This window comes from Anarrhichthys ocellatus, unplaced genomic scaffold (assembly GCF_004355925.1).
Source record: "Anarrhichthys ocellatus isolate YVR2014 unplaced genomic scaffold, GSC_Weel_1.0 scaffold2, whole genome shotgun sequence".
Taxonomy (NCBI): domain Eukaryota; kingdom Metazoa; phylum Chordata; class Actinopteri; order Perciformes; family Anarhichadidae; genus Anarrhichthys; species Anarrhichthys ocellatus.
The window spans coordinates 13,402,560-13,418,838 of record NW_022280032.1 but is presented as its reverse complement, the minus strand read 5'-3'; the positions used below and the strand labels follow the sequence as shown (position 1 = coordinate 13,418,838).

The 16,279-nt window shown below is 40.9% G+C and overlaps 3 protein-coding genes across 4 annotated transcripts; all 3 read right to left on the bottom strand.

Moving 5' to 3' along the window:
• Positions 1–1,795: 1,795 nt before the first annotated feature.
• On the bottom strand, positions 1,796–6,197 carry ergic2 (ERGIC and golgi 2). Its single transcript, XM_031860462.1, has 13 exons — positions 5,727–6,197; positions 5,515–5,623; positions 5,387–5,433; positions 5,233–5,300; positions 5,033–5,073; positions 4,706–4,807; positions 4,463–4,555; positions 4,320–4,375; positions 4,063–4,161; positions 3,877–3,974; positions 3,620–3,782; positions 2,992–3,071; positions 1,796–2,851 (listed from the first exon to the last, which is right to left on the bottom strand). Exons 1-13 carry the CDS (start codon positions 5,830–5,832, stop codon positions 2,783–2,785), a joined length of 1,131 nt encoding a protein of 376 aa, XP_031716322.1. The 5' UTR covers positions 5,833–6,197; the 3' UTR covers positions 1,796–2,782.
• A 311-nt stretch (positions 6,198–6,508) lies between these two features.
• kxd1 (KxDL motif containing 1) lies at positions 6,509–8,964 on the bottom strand. The gene is made up of 5 exons (XM_031860488.1): positions 8,844–8,964; positions 8,444–8,549; positions 8,165–8,317; positions 8,037–8,083; positions 6,509–7,943 (listed from the first exon to the last, which is right to left on the bottom strand). Exons 2-5 carry the CDS (start codon positions 8,539–8,541, stop codon positions 7,687–7,689), a joined length of 555 nt encoding a protein of 184 aa, XP_031716348.1. The 5' UTR covers positions 8,542–8,549; positions 8,844–8,964; the 3' UTR covers positions 6,509–7,686.
• Positions 8,965–9,870: 906 nt separating this feature from the next.
• sinhcaf (SIN3-HDAC complex associated factor) lies at positions 9,871–16,246 on the bottom strand. 2 transcript variants are annotated; one of them, XM_031860468.1, is made up of 6 exons: positions 16,018–16,244; positions 13,396–13,523; positions 13,188–13,287; positions 12,973–13,096; positions 12,671–12,821; positions 9,871–12,032 (listed from the first exon to the last, which is right to left on the bottom strand). In XM_031860468.1, exons 2-6 carry the CDS (start codon positions 13,521–13,523, stop codon positions 11,723–11,725), a joined length of 813 nt encoding a protein of 270 aa, XP_031716328.1. In that variant the 5' UTR covers positions 16,018–16,244; the 3' UTR covers positions 9,871–11,722. The 2 variants fall into 2 exon arrangements, with proteins under 2 accessions (XP_031716328.1, XP_031716336.1); XM_031860476.1 differs by having other exon boundaries at positions 13,396–16,246.
• Positions 16,247–16,279: the final 33 nt, after the last annotated feature.

Below are 16,279 nucleotides of genomic sequence, written 5' to 3'. Positions count from 1 at the left end.
TTTTTTCTGTCAAGATGGGGTGCTGAGTGTACATTAATGAGAAATAAAATGAACTTTTTTGATTTTAGCAAATGGCTGCAATGAAACAAAGAGTGAAAAATTTAAAGGGGTCTGAATACTTTCCGTACCCACTGTATTACTACATATCAAAGACTGTGCAAGTCACTAAAACCAGACCGCTGAGGGAGGCAGCAGTCGTGTGCATGGATATAAACCACCATGTCTTTATACAGGCACTCACATGTCTTTTAGAGGTAGACTTTAGAGAGGATGTCCTCTGTGGAGCTGACCAGTTGGTACTCATGTGAGACAACAATATCTTTTTTTTTTCATCAAATTGAACTTTTGATTGACTGAAAACAGTTGGCTTAGTAAGAACTCATAATACTGTTCTGAGTTATGTACACAACTTGATCACAAGTCAACCATGCAGTCATTGTGCAGAATTATAAGCCGTGTTGTATTCATTTAATTCTCACGAAAGAATTTTGTCCATTTCCCATTTCTATGCCTTTTACTGTGCTAAGTGTACCACATCACTGTGGGAGGGGGGCATCGGTGTGGGGAAGAGGAGGCCGATGGTTATGAGGTGGGGCGGAGTGCCTTACTCAAACTAATGCAGAGCTGTTGCCATTGTGATATGTTTTGGGAACTGAATGCAAAACAGATGTTAATGACCATGCACACATATCAGCAAACTGTTGAGTTGTGGAGCCTGTTTTCTTCTGACCTAACACCAAGCAGTATATATACAGTTATCTTGATGCACTCTTATCAATGTCAATGATTGCCCTTGTCCCCTAGTGCTTAAAGGGGGATACAATGTAGCCTGTAGCATTACATCCTCTTCCTAGAGTCATCTGGGAGAGTGGAGCTGTGAACGTTTGTCCAGACAGGGTCATTATCACAGTGGACCTAGGTTTCCTCATTTCAGCTTTATCCCGTAAAGGACATTAGTTGAGTTTGCTTTGTTGCAGGTGGAACCAATGCACCTGAATCTGAACCCAAGACTTCAGATGAAACACAAATGCCATTCAAAGCTAAGTTTTGATACTGGCAGAGTGGAGGCATGCTGCTATTAAACCAAGACACCCAAGATGAAGTCACCGTCCTCCTGCATTTCTACATTTTGATATCATCCATTTCTCTCAACATTATGTTTGCTCTCATTACAGATAAATCACCAGAGCGTTTGATTACTGGAGGAGCAGAGTTTAAAAAAGAATCACGATGCATTGTGACAATATGACTGATTGCAGCACGACGGCACATCAGTACAGGCCTACTGGTTAACTGGTTAACATGTTAGTGAGGAGCATGACAACATGCTATTTAGGCTGTAGAAATGTGTTAACTGTATGTACAGATGTCAACGTTCAGAAAAGGTGAAATGATGTGTCATCGGGCCCTCTGTCTCCGTCCGGGCCGTCCCCCTGCCTGCTGCGAGGGATTTTGTATACAGAAACAGAAAAAATGCTTTCTTGGAGCGCGTGAAGGACGGCACGTTCATAGATCCCCATTGAGATCAAGTATAACTGTGTAGTGTTAATTGTGTATTATTCACCTTGTACAGCTGTATTCCTACAAATATGGTTTACTGTATCATTGATACTGTAGTTTCAAAGACGTGAACAACTATTTTTATGAAATGCGACAGTACTGATATATTACATTTTGCTAAAAAACAAAAAACTTGTTTACTGAAAGATATTCTGAAATACTGTCAAATAAACTCTTGACATGGTGTAAAATACTAATTTGAAGAGATTGTTTTACTCGTAACCATGAAGGGGAGACTCGAGCAAACTCTCAATCGACTAATCGGAGACCCTTTTGATAATCGGTTCATTGTTGGTTCATAAAAGGTAAATGTTCTCAGGTTCCAGTTCCTCAAACGTGAAGTTTTGCTACTTTTGTTTCATATAATTCTCAAATATTTTTAGTGATTTTAGACAAAAAGCACCGCGGACTCTTAACATTTGAAGTATTTTATAGACCAAACTTTAAGTTGGTTAATGAAAAAACAACAAATCTACATATTCATTTATTTATAATAATGAAAATAATCATTAGTTGCAGTCCAACGTGAGACTCTAACAGAAACATGTTAAATATCAAAAATGTGTCTACATTAAGTTTGAAGAGGATTTTATTTAACAAATGAGCCTCATATTTATACAAACGAGCGCACTTGAAAACTTTGAAGCACTTCATTTCACACAATTCCTCTTTAGCGGCCCCTCACACCCACACAGGCTTCTCTTTCATTGAGCTGATTAGGCCCGTTTTTTAGCTCAAGATTGAGCAGAGCTATTGTGGGACTTTTCTGAGGTCAACGACCTGCATGATGGAATCAGAATCACGTTTCATCGGTCAATCAACATTCCACGAGTCGACCACAAAGCCCTGAGAACAGGTCTAATCAGCCAAACTAAGTGAAAACACCTGTGCGAGTGGGACGTGGGCGGCACCATCTATTTAATGAAGTCAGATCCACAAACATGGTGTAAATAATTAGTGTTTGGTCCTTGTGCAGATTTCCAGTGAGAGTGACAGTTAGTGTAAATATTGATTATAATCATTCACCGGTGGATGGACAGTAACATCTGAAACTTGCACCCACCCAATAAAATTTTTAAAAATGATACAAATATTTACATATTTCTGAACAAAACAAAGACGTACTCCATAATAAAACAACTTGTAAACATGTTCCCAGAATCACGTTGCTGTCTAGAGGGTTAGGCAGAGGTGGTGAGCTGACAGTCGGTTGTAGGGGATCTCATTGTTGAGCGTCATTTTCTGTAGGAACCACGGTTTCACTGTTTGGCTGCTCATTTAGAGGAGCCTCCTGAGAAAGAGGAACGGAGAAATGTATCATCAGGGTAAGAGAGAAAAAACAAACCGGTACAACTGCTATTTTCCAAACAGCCTCGAGCTATATTAAAATGAATAGTGACTATAAGGTTAAAGGTCATGTTATTGGCTTACCTTAAGATGTCTGTAGATTCCCATTTGGAAACGGCAGCAAAATACATCAATCAAGAATCCTACCACACCATGCAGCATGCCTGCAAGTGAGAAACAGACCCGACTTACTGTCGCCGCTGATGCTCAGTTTAAGACTGAATGTTTTCCCTCACAAGCAGAATTATTCCTCTACAATTTAAACTTGGAGCTCGCCAGTAACTCAATCATCTTTGGAAAAGTCATCTCCTCCCATCATATTCTAATCAATCCTGTGAGAATATCCCTAAATTCAGTTTTAAAAAGATGATTTGCTGAAGTAGATGACAAGATTGGATAACAGTAAAAGTCTTTAGTCCTGCTTTTTGTGGTAAACGAATGGGGCTTAAGGCACGACTGTAAAAGAAGCAGACCTCCGGAGATGCCCGGTTTTGCCCAGTAACTACATGCTGTCTAGATTTTAAATTGGTTGAAGACTTTTCAAAAGAGTCCCTGCTCACAACTTCATTACCGTGCAGGAATGACGTTTAAAAAATGAACATTACCAAGGCTAAATTAATGTTCTCTGTGACGGATTACTTATATTTCATACCGTTTCAGTCTCTACGTTCAGTTTCATACTGATAACATATAAAAAGGGAAGTTTATCTACCTGTTGTAGAGAAAATGCCTCCAATGATGCCACAGAGTCTGACAAGAAACTGCCAGAGAGGCATGTGCTGCTCGGTGACTTTGACCATTAGTGAGCTGATATCGTACTTCATAAAGATTCCCGAGACTCCATGGCTGCCTGCAGCATGGTTTATCACTCGGTCCTGCAGAGCATGAAGAGGAATACAAACATATTCATCACAACAATAGAACTGGATACTACACAAACGTACAAAGATGTGCAAAATGTAAACCCACCTGCTCAGTGACTGAGTACTGGTGTGTTTCTGCAGAGACCTTGTATGTGTTCAGCTTGGTGGGCACAATGGTGATGAAGTACTGAAACATGTGGTTAGCTGGAGATAATAACCAAATATAGATGTTAGCTCAGCAAAAAAGGCATGCGTTACGATAAAAATGGATTGTTTGACAACACAGACGTACATTCGGCAGAGACTTTCTCCGTGCCGTCCAGCGGGTTGATAATCCCAGGAATCTCTTCTCCAAAGGACAGGTGGTCAATCCGGTGAGAGAAGTTGTAAGCTGTGACACAACACCAAATCAAAACAATTAATAATCATCATCAAGTGAATACAACTGTTTTTTTTCCCCATGTGTCACAACAACCACACCTTTAATGTACCATGAACATCATCGCCTTGTTAGTATGAGAACATTTGTGAAAAACTATATGAACTCACTGTCATGGCTCACGAGTGCAGCTAGATGGGCGTGGCCTCTGGGATGCGGGATGGACCTGTGTAGGGATGAGAAGGTCAGGGGTCACTCAGCCTCTCCAAAATGTTTAATTTCTAAATTTTAAAATCGCCATGCAGATACATACTTGCCAACTGTAACGTGGAAATTTCCTGCCACCTTGTTGACATACAGGTGTCCATGTATCCTGCAGGCTCTAAGGCTAGAGGGGCTGTCCTCACTATGGGGAAGAGGAGCAACACGATGTGGTGGGAATATATTCATCACAATATATGGGAGGTTCAAACTCTTCATCGTTTATCTTTGTAATCACACGTTCAACCATGTAGCAGTTCCAAAGAGAAACAAGCTTATCTTGAGGATCCTGTACCTTTGAGTCTGAGCAGGAGGAGCTCCTTTCATCGCAGCCTTGAAGAGTAAATCCTGGAGAGCGTGCTCCACTCTCAGACGCTCCTGGATGTGCAGGAGCGTCCTAACAGAGAGGGACGGGAAAATTAAGGAAACAAAATCTCACTTGGGAATGGACAAAAAACAATGAATGTGTAGATACTGTATGAAGACCAGGGATTGTAATGTTTGTGCAAATAAATGACAACTGAGTCTTAAATGTGATGTAAATATAGCTGAATAATGCTGGATGAAAAAGACCCTTCCTTTAGGGAGTGTTCATAAATAGATGTTAAGATGTGTAACTTACATGTGCCATAATCTTTGCTCTGGGGACAGCTCAAAGTTGACCTTGAGTGTGACAAAACACAATTGTCAGACAAGCTGAAATTTCTCTACTGTTACACAAAGAAAAGAAAAAAAGGATTGAATGCATTTTTTCTTATTCCATTTTTACAATACAGTAAAATGAATGGAAACAGTGAACACACTGAAGGAACTCATACTTACTGCTTCATATTTTAAGCCATCAGAAGCAACCATGTTCTCTGCCAGATCCAGGACATCTGCCCCTATATCTGCATTCACATTAAGAACATCCATGACACCTTTCTAAACCACACAGATGGAGCTGAAATACAAACACACCTGTTTTTGTACTTACATTGGCATCTCATGGCTACTGTGATGTCAACATTAATCTTCAGTTTACTGGAAGTGGAGAGCAGATGCAGTTAGTGAACACACTAAGCTAAGACACAGGACTGAAGCCTAGTAACCACTATCTCTTACCTGCTGAAGTCTTTGTCCACCTCGTACTCATACTTCATCCACGTGTTTGTGTACACAAAGAACTCCAGGAAGGCGAGGACAGCCATGAGCGTGAACGCTATCAGAGACACTGGAGAGCATCAACATCAGTTACTGTAGTATCGTTATGAGTGTGGGTTATTAGCCAAGTTAAGGCTACATGTATGTAACGTTAGTATCTGTGGTCACGGTACCTGTCCCACCGCTGGCTGTGGACTCCACGTAGCTCTCGGGAACTTTGGGGAAAGCGTCCAACTCCTTCACCAGAGTCAGAGCCTTCTTCTTGGTCAGTCTCCTCATTGTGGGAGCAGCGGTGATGTAGCTTCAGGTGATTCCCTCATAAAGTGGATGTTTTCTAGCAGCTCGTTGCCTTTGGTCGTTTTGGGGGACGACCGCTGAGTAATGTGTAACGTTCAGTCTGTCTACAGCGGGCTGTCGTTTGTGCTGACGTTGATCATGACAGCTGTTAGCAACCGAGCTAGCAGTTAACGTTAACTTACTCAGCTAAATAGCCGGCTAAACAGGACTACGGGCGGCTGGTGTAAGTGTTAAAGTCGTTATTCTACCGTCAGCTCACTTTAGGGTTAAAGTACTTATTTTCACAGTGAAACATGAAGAACTCACCAGACGCGTCGTAAGTTACCTGTGGTAGGTGTGTTGTTAGGACTAGCTAACAGCTAGCTACGTTAGCTAACCTAACCTTTGACCCCATCGTCTGAAATAAAAACGGCTCCCGTTTGGACGTAGCGCCCTCTACCGGTAACCGTCGGTTCGGTTGCAGGTTACAGAAGCACAGTTCAGTTTAAAACATAGTATAAATCGTTTTCAGTGATAATTTAGAGTCAAAACTGACGTTATATCGTGTAACATATAGTTAGCGTTATGTAGAGTTTGGTGCTAACTAAATTGTCACGAGATAGTAAAAGCTTTTGATTCTAGCCACGACGGGATCACCAACTGGCATATAGCTACACCTGTCTCACGTCATGGTCCTCTCAACTCAGTTGATATTTGTATTTAGGAGCCCACATTTCCAAACACTGTTTAAACACCGTTTGTCAAAGACATTGTTCATATACTTGAGCCAAAGACATTTTTATAGACACAATCCCAAGTCTCACATTGAGGGAAAATCCGCTGTATAAATAGATTTTGGACAGTGGAGTCAATACAATTATTCTTATTACATTTTTATTATGATGGAGTGTCAACTTTGATCACCATACTCTGTCTTTATGCTTCTCAAGATTATCATCTTTCAAATACACAAATAAAAACAAATAAAAACTGATTTACAAATATGGAATAAATAACTATTAGTAGTACATTATAAGATGGCCTTTCCCTTTTACACCAAAACGGCCTCTTTAATGGAGAGAGGAGTGATTGGATCCTGCACGCACACAACCTGGTTTCCAGCTCCTGTATCAAAGAGCCTCTACCCTGCTCACGTGACCTTGAATAGTTTGCTGAATCACTGACACACAGTTAAACCCCTGGCTTCCTAGCGATGGAGGTGGAAAACAACGAGAGAATTTCTTGGCAAGGATCAGTAAAGCATCAGATTAAATGCTGCTGAAAACATTCATGACTACACGAACAAACATATTTCCTGGTTTTAACAGGGGCCCATAGAATAACAATGCAACAGTACGATACTATTGTAATAGTATGACAATAACAGTAGTAACTACTCTCAAACCCTATCTACTATTTTTCATGGTGAGAACATTAAATGTTGTCTTTCATAGGACATAAATAATGAGGGATGTCTTCCTTCATTCAGGTGAGCATCTCTTCAAACAATTTTTTTATGTGCTTCTAAAGGGCTTTTGCTCAGTATTACTGTCAGTACTTAAGATATACATCTATAGTGAGATACTATACAACTTCAAGTATTATGTGCATTATTTTAGTGCTGTGCAGGCATAGGACAAATAAGCATGCCAACAAAAATCCAGCGTCCTCATAGACAGTTCATAGCCGCAATTTAACATCAAGGTGGTGACGCTCTTCTCAGCAGATACACCGATGACTGGAAAAGTCAGTAGATATTGTAGAGGTCAACACAAACTCAAATATAAAACATAACCTCCTGCTAAAAGTTTTAAGGGTGAAGCTCAAGAGGCTGAAATCATTCACATACTGCTCGCTCTATTCTGCAGGTACAGAGTCAGGACCCTCGTCCAATAGGATGGCTGTCTCTAGGACATCGGAGGTGGGCGTGTCAGGCAGCTCTTGAGAGAGATCTTCAGAGCATCTGCTCACAGTGGGTGAGATAACATCTGGACTTGTGTCACAGGACTCTGTGCTCTGCTCCCAGGTGGCTGTTGTGATTGTTGTGGCAGCACTGGGGGGAACTGGGTCAAACTCACCATCATCGTCTTCCAGGATGGGTGACTCGTGGATATCTGCCAGAAAAACAACAATATCTTAAACAAGCTGATGTGGATGAAGCTGACTGTGCTTGTAAAATGATGAACAAAAAGTCAACGCTAACTCACTGCTGAAAGCTTCTGGGTACTGCTTAGAAATCTTCCCTTTGAGTGTCCTGCAGAAGAAGAGGCCAATAGTAAGAGGTTGAATGAGAGCGTGTTTGTTTGCACTGGGGGGGGGGGGGGTGGTGACTTACCTGATCCTCCTGAAGACGCTGTCTAGATCTTTCTTCATCTCCACAAGGGTGCGAGTGTGGAGCAGGAAGCGCTCGTTCATCTGTTGCAGTCGCACGTTGGACAGCCCGTTGAAGTTGATCAACATTTCATTGGTTTTCTCGAAGCGGTCAAGCCTGTATTTCACAACAATTCAGCAAAGCAACAATTATCTTCAGGTGCCAGTTTACAAGGCAGCATCACTGTCACATCCGTTTTATGTTTATCAGTGCTCATGAAGCTAAACTAATCATGACACTCACATGTGTCTCTGAGCCTGGATGATGGCGTTAACGTCCTCGGAGTTCACCATGCTCAGCATCCTGTTACAGAACACGCCAGATGCGGTGGGCTCCACCATGATGACGGCTGCAAAACAAACCTTTATTTAGAAATGCGAGTATAGTTTAATGTACAGTTTTCAACCACACGATCGTTAAAACCACGAACCCATAAAGAAAGCTTAATCGTGAAACGGGACAGTGGCAGTCAACCCCAACTGTTAAGTGTATCTGTGATAATTCAATGCAGCGTGGTTAACGATGAACAACTTTATTAACAGTTCGGCGGAGCCCCCTGTTAGCAGGCTGGACCACTGATTACACCGTTAGCTGGTGGTGAGCTAGACCGACGAGCAAAGCAACAACAATTCATATTAGCTACCTCGGCTCCCACGTCGACCTCTGGCTGATTGAATAGCAGATTTAACAGGAAATGTGCAGCCTAAAGGGGCATCTGACAGCTGGCTGTGTAACAAAAACAAAGCACTTCCGTGTTTTTTTTAACTTCCGGTCATAGGACCAGCGTTTCCGGTGCCATTTCTTTATTTAAAACTGCGCAAATCGCAAATGTACATTTTTAATAAATATAATCTTGTTTTATCATTGTTTTTCAGATTTAAAATTAAATAATAATGAAAGTATGTGACGTTTCAAACCCATACATGAATGAATAGGCATATCAGTAAAATATATATTTGTTTTTATAAACAAATGGATATATGTCCATTATCTGCACAGATAATACAGACTATGCTATTTTCTGTAATAACTTGGTTATAATCAGTTTTTCAAAACATATCTGGAAAATTCCAAAAGCCTAAAAGGTAGAGAGAAAATCTGCACCTGTAGTATCGGAATGAAGAACTTCACAGGTTCCTGCTGGGACCTCTCAAATGTCAAATGTTTAAAAGTTGGATCCCAGATTTAAACCTATAGGATGTTAAATAAGTCAAACTAAACTCATGTGTCCTAGTTTTTTTAATTTTTTTCAAACTGACATAAGACACATATGTATAATCTTTTTTACATATGCCGTCACATGCATGAAATTAAAAATGACTACCCTGAAAGTTCATGAACAAAACATATTTCTTGGTGTTTAAATCACAAGCAACAGGATTATTGTGTAATTGCACTAAGTAATGTGAGGAACATGTGTAAACAAATTCTCCCTTTTGAATCCAGTATATATTAGTCTTATAATAAAACTCTAAAATGTAGTAAATTCACTTTTACCTTTCTCTTGTTTTATATTATCTGACATCACACACTGACACTTACATGATATATGTCACTGGCATGAAAGTAGGTATTTTCAAGGAAATAAAGTAGATCATTTCAAATCTAACTAGATGGTTAATTTTTAACCATCTACCCACCTTAATACCAATAAATCAGTAACTCCATACTTTCAGAAAACTCGAAAAATTACTTTTATTAAGGGACAGGTAAAAAAAGTACATGATTTATAAAAAATACAAAACCGCTTTGTCTAACGTGTAAGCTAAATAAATGCATAGCAACAGTACATGCAAGTCTAGAGTTAGGTATCCTACAATTCTGCAACATTTTAAGCTACCAGCTAAAAGGAGAAAAAGTACAGTTTGGTTGCAATCTATCATTCGTTTCAGTCTACATGATACAGATCCAAAGTAATGGAACAGAATAAGTTAGGTTGCACGCAACTCAACTGATGAGTAAATAAATACTTAATAACATTTCACAAATATTGACAACCGGTAATTCAACGCAATGTTAAACAAAGCCTGCGTGAGAATTACATTCGATTTCTTAAGTACAAAACCATTCTACGTATACGCTAAAGATGAAAAGAATTCATAATATTACACTTGTAAGCAGTGATACAAATAAATATGAAATAAATAATGAAACCCATACAAGAGCCACATCGCTCACCCAGCCCCTTATGTACACAAGTCCCCCTCTGCTCCCGACTAAAACAACACATGTATGAAGATTCATATTAGTGTTCCGTTTAGAATACCATAAACATACATACAAATGACCTCGGACAAGCACAAGTGTGCATTGGAAAACCTGCATTGATTTGACATTGGGTGAATTTCAATGTGCTTTGGCTTTCGTTTGATAAATAAAGTAATATTAGGCTATATATCACAACGCATTTGTGGTATACAAGAGGCAATGGCATAGAATTTCAACTTGTATAAAGTAGTTTACCTATACTGACCCAGGAATGAGAGGAATCACTGATATCGATATTGCTGAATGACTATAGACCGATTGTGTGTTTTGCTGTCGTATTGTGTGGTGTTGTTTTGGAAAGAAACTTATTTTTCCTTTTTATTTTTTTCTTACATATAAAAATAAGAAGTGAGATTTACAGTTTATATAAGGCCATGCAATTTTAGTAGAGATCCTTCGGTCTTTTGGATGAGTGCGCTTGCCATTCATGCAAAATGCATGAATGCATTGTGTTGCTGAGGCCACAATAAATATACTGTCCCTTGTGTTTCCTTGTGTTGCTTAATACCGATCCAGAATTAACACTAGCGCTGTCTGTAACACATTATTAAGGCTGGTGTATTTGCTGTTGAAGCTGTGAATAGGCCTTGTTTAAATGGGACCCACTCACATATTTGCACACAGAGACAGTCTACAAACACAAACTCTTTGATAGGAATGGATGTCAATGTGAGAAGACACAAACACAGGGGCTACTGTACATGTCTGTGCTCTGTCAATGTAAAGTGTCATTCATTCCAAAACGAGATATCCACCATTTGAAAAAAAAGAGACATCTACTCTTAACAAAGAAGGCAAAAGTAATGCCATTATATTGGTCAGCTCGTAAAATAGCCACATTGAGAATGGGTTCAACTGTACGTTTGAAATGTTGAGTAATGAATTTCAAGTAGCACCTTCTTTGTGATAAGTGGATCTATTGCGTTTTGGAATCAAATCTTTTAAAGTAACTAACTAGAGCTCCAGCATTTCATCTAAAGTAAATCAACAATACCAAGGATTATGGTCCATCGTCAGGATGGCTTGAATATTAAATACAAAGTAAGAAACAAAGTGGAAAAACAACAGTTCATAAATTACCATTTAAACAAAATAAACAAACCTCCATGTTATCATGGAGAAGACCAAATGAGTTTCAGCTGCTTTATGATTGAAGGCAACCTGAGGCAACTTCTTTCTGTAAGTGCTTGAGAAAAAAAAAAAAAAAACAGCACCCTGAGATTTCTTCAGAGAAATCTGGGCCTGGCTTTGACTTTACCATCCGGCCTCCACCACTGGAGTCACAGTAACACATAGCTGACCTGCATTTTCCTCACAGCTTGGTGTCTCCTTCACTTCCTCTTCCATCTGGGACTTATTCCCGCTGACATCCACGCCCACCTGGCCCTCCTCTATCTCCACCTCTTCCTCCTCATCTTCCTCCTCCTCCTCCTCTTCTTCCTCCTCCTCCTCTTGTTGACGCTGCTGCCGTTGTTTGTTGCGGCAGCATGGTTTGAACAAATGGGGGTCGATGAGCACCTCTCCAAAGCGCCCCTTGTAGATTATTCCACAGCACACCTTTTGCCTAGACAAAACAAAACATATGTTGTATATATTCAAGCCATGAAGCAACGCCACATTACTTACAGGGCCTGTTCCAGGGATTTACATGCTTTAGGTCATTTATAGCACTGCATTACAATGCAATGATAGTGTAACTACTGCGAGTTTTGTCTAATGCACACTTGGTATACAGGTCAATGAAGTCATGGAAAAGAAGATGGTTAACTCCTGCACACTCAGGAACACTGTCAGCTCTCACGTTTGTTAAAAAGGCAACGCGTCGGTCCCAGAACGTCGTCAGGCATTAAAATTGCAGAGTAAAGCAATGTAAATTAGGTTTTTAGGTAATGGCCAAAGCATGCAAAAACGCTGAAAGTGGTCCATTAAAGAAAGTGAGCAGCCCATCCCACTTTTAATAGTGTTAGACCAAGAGTATAAATATGACTCCTGGTTTGACTTTAATTTGTATTAATACCCCAAAGTAGGTATTATTTCAAAATCAACCAGTGGGAAAAAAAAGGGTGAAGGGGCTTTAAGACACTGTTTTCTTGCCTTTACATTTTGAGCGTGTGAGAATCCACAGTTTCAATAACATGCTGCAATAAGTCGTTTGAAATCCTAAATAATGAGTCACAGCTAGTGCTTCACTGTCTGGCTTACCTCTTCCAGTAAGTGAGGTCCAGAAATGAGAAAACAGGAGAGCGACTGGATCCTGGGCTGAGCTCAGTGTCGGAGCCGTCATCTGACAGGTTGCTGTAGCTCGGAGACTGAGCCGGGGAGGTGCTGGAGGTGGTGCTGTGGGCATCAGAGTCTGATGGGAAGAACAACAAGTGAACAACGGAGGGGTGAATAGGTGTGACGTACTGTATGTGGTGTGCATGACAAATAAAAATCTACTCCTGCAGGAACAAATAGGCTAAGTGAATAAATATGTTACTGAATGCCAACAATGCAGAACTCACTGTTTCTTTTAAGCTCTTTCTGCAGCCTGCTGATCTGGATCGGCCGTGCTTTCTTGGAGATGGACTTTATCTTCTTGGGCCTGGAAGTTATCTTTAGGCTGGGACCTCCTCTGGCATCAACAACCTGCATGGGGGGGTATAGGAGAAGAGTCATCATTCGGGTATTTTATCATAACCAAGCAGTTGCTCAACCACATCAGGACGGCAAAACTCACATGGTTCCAGTGCTTCTTGGTTCCCACAGGTAGCTTCTTCCATCGTTTCACCAGGAGCACACAGGCGTTACAGATTTCTCCAGATCGCGTTTCACTCAGTCTGCAAGACAATTTGTGAAGGAATGACCATGGGAGGAATGTTTCAGATCAATACGGTATGTGTACCCTACACATGAAGGCGGATCTTGTGTCCAGCTGTGGCTCTTACCCAAAACAGCTCCTGAAGTCTTTCTCATACCGCTTACTGTCCGTGAAACGAGAGCTTGACGACTTTGCACGGCAGATGCAGCAGCCGTCCAAACTCCTGTACATTTTTGGCTTATGAAAGCCAAACATCTGCGTACAAAAACATATTTAAATATTAACATCTCCGGCTCTCATCAGTGCGCATGGCGTGTTAAGTGCAGTAAAGGTGATGTTTTATTTCCGTTTAGCCTCAATGTGAATTAATACAAACAAATATGGTGTCTTGTAACGCTCAGAGAGCACACGCACAAAATAAATCAGGAAAGCTATTATGTTGGAGCATCTCTCCGCTTTGACCCACATGGGGGGGGAAGTAGGTCAACAGTCAGACAGCGTGTCAGACAGATCATGTCACATGCTGCGCTCACAGGACGCACGCTTCATTTTGGAAAGTCAAAATATAAGCACGCACATAACGCTAGTTCGATTCTCCCGGCTGCAGAGGATAAGTTACTTGATATATTATTTATAAGCTTATTTGCTACAAAATAGAAGCAGGGAAATTCAAAAATGTAAATGTGTCCGGGGGAAATCACGCGTAATTTATGATTTATGTTGCTAGGCAAACTGTAATCTCCACAGCACATGTAGACCCGAACTGCGGCAAAACTGCGAGCCGCGCCCCCCAGACTGGGTTTTTTTTTTTTCTTCTTGCCATCCGTCCTCGGGGTCCTCTGAACAGTGCGGTGCCTCAGAGAGCAGACAGAGAGCAGGAACAACTAAAGACCTCTCACTCTGCTGGTTATATCAAAGAGCCTTGGGCCATATGAAAACCAGAAAACTGTCTCCTGATGACTGAAGATGTCAGTATGACAATCAGTAGCAGTAGGAAATCTAACAATGTAAATGTCTAATAATTAAACTGTAACCTTATTATTTTATTAAAATGCTTTATTTTGTATTATATCAATATGATTAAAGTCTGTAAAAATTGTAAATACATGTGTCTGGCCCTGCAATGTCTGATTTAAATGTGCAAACTGTCATGGAAATAGATATATATATGCTTTACTGTTGCAGAAAGTTTATTTGCAGAAACCAGCAAATAAAACCACTAAAGTCATAAGTCTAGTTAACCGGTTTAGTGCTTTACGGAGATTAAACATGTATTTTACATGAGAGCCCTGACAGCAACACACAATTTAGAGGTCACAATTCACAGCCTACAACAGACTTATAATTAAATAGACAACATTATGAAGATGTAATCAATATTAGAACAAACAGATTTGATCAGCAGGGTGTTAAAATGATAAAACAAAGCAATCAACACCATCAATTTAAATCTGTGAATTTATGTCTGTAGTACAAACCACCTTGTGTTAGCTCGGCTTGTATTCTGGGGTAGCATTGCAAGGCCGACCACATATTCACCTTCGAGCTTGTCATCTGTAAACTGCAGACGATCTCTGCAGCAGAATACAGTACGTGACGCAACTCAACATGGCAACACACTTCAAAGGCGGAGGCAGTGTGGAGAAGGGGGTGTGATGCGATTTTCCGCAAAAGCTGCAATATTAAAAGTAAACTGCAAAAATTCCTCCTTAAAACTGTTAGAACTTGCGTGAACGACATCTGCACTTTTCAAATTATGAGAAGGTTCCGAGAAATCTACATGTTTTCATCGAGAGAAAAGTGCAAGTCGCCAATTTCACCGCCCACTCCAGCGAGGAAGCATGGCATGCCACACGACCTGCTTCATGCGCACCCATTTTATGATGACCGTCCCCTGCTCGACGATGCCCGACTTTCCCTCCCTACATCAACTTAATATCGTGAGATAAACTCGGGTGAACACATTTTCGGAAGCAAAACATATTCTTTTTAATTGTAAAGTAAAGCCGTCCTCAGCCAACCGTGTAATTTGATCTTTACTCTTTGTTATTCCACAGCCGCGTCACTGCAACAGTCCACCTTCAACTACATGTGCACGAAGTTCAAAGCGACGGCTCTCTGAAAGTCCGTGTTTTTCGCCGTTGTTTTTCGCTAAACGACGCGTCTTGTGCCCAGCTTGAGTTTCGTAGCGCGTTCGTCATTAGTTTTGTGTTTGCTGTGGCTGTTTTGTTGACAGCAGCGCCCGCGTGCTGAGACGCATCTCTGGTCCGGGTGGGCGTGAGAGATTCAACTTGGCTTATTTCGCGAGCGTGAATGTTTAGCAGACTGCATGCGCACTATAGCTACAATGTGCGTAGTAATGCCTTGTACACGAGTAGATTTACGACCGTATAACGGCTCACAATGACCGACTTTAGTCACGTTTCGGGAGCAATAAAGGGAGTGATTTCCTCCGACAGCCAACAACAACAACAACAGCCGTCCCTTGCTAATCACATGAAGCCTATTCTCACACTATTAAAACACATTTTCGCGTTCATCTTGCCGTCCTCACACTTTGCCCGGTGACTTTACCTGTTTATAAGGTGAGATACACATCAAGTCGACCAACTAGTCGGTTTTGCAGAAGGCCCCAAAAGAGCAATTGTTCTGACACAACTCGAAGCTTGTTTTAAATGATCTGAACAGACAACTACGTCTTTAAAGCTCCAAAGACCTAAGACAAATACAAAGTGGCTGCATTCATTACCTTGTTGCAAGCTGCGTGAAGCTGATTCAAAGTAGTGGTCCTTATAGCGCGTTCTTACGATTTATGAAAATCAACCCGCATCAGGAACCCGCTCCCTTGTTGATGTCTGCGTTTGTGGACGGGACTGGATAGTTGTGGACTAAGTGCGCATGCGTCGTATCCACACCTCCATTTCAGAGTAGGGCAGAAGGCTTTTTTCTTTTTCTTCAATCAAAGTATTTACATAAACGACGCGTGACGTGCCCGTGCGTCTGCATCCAAC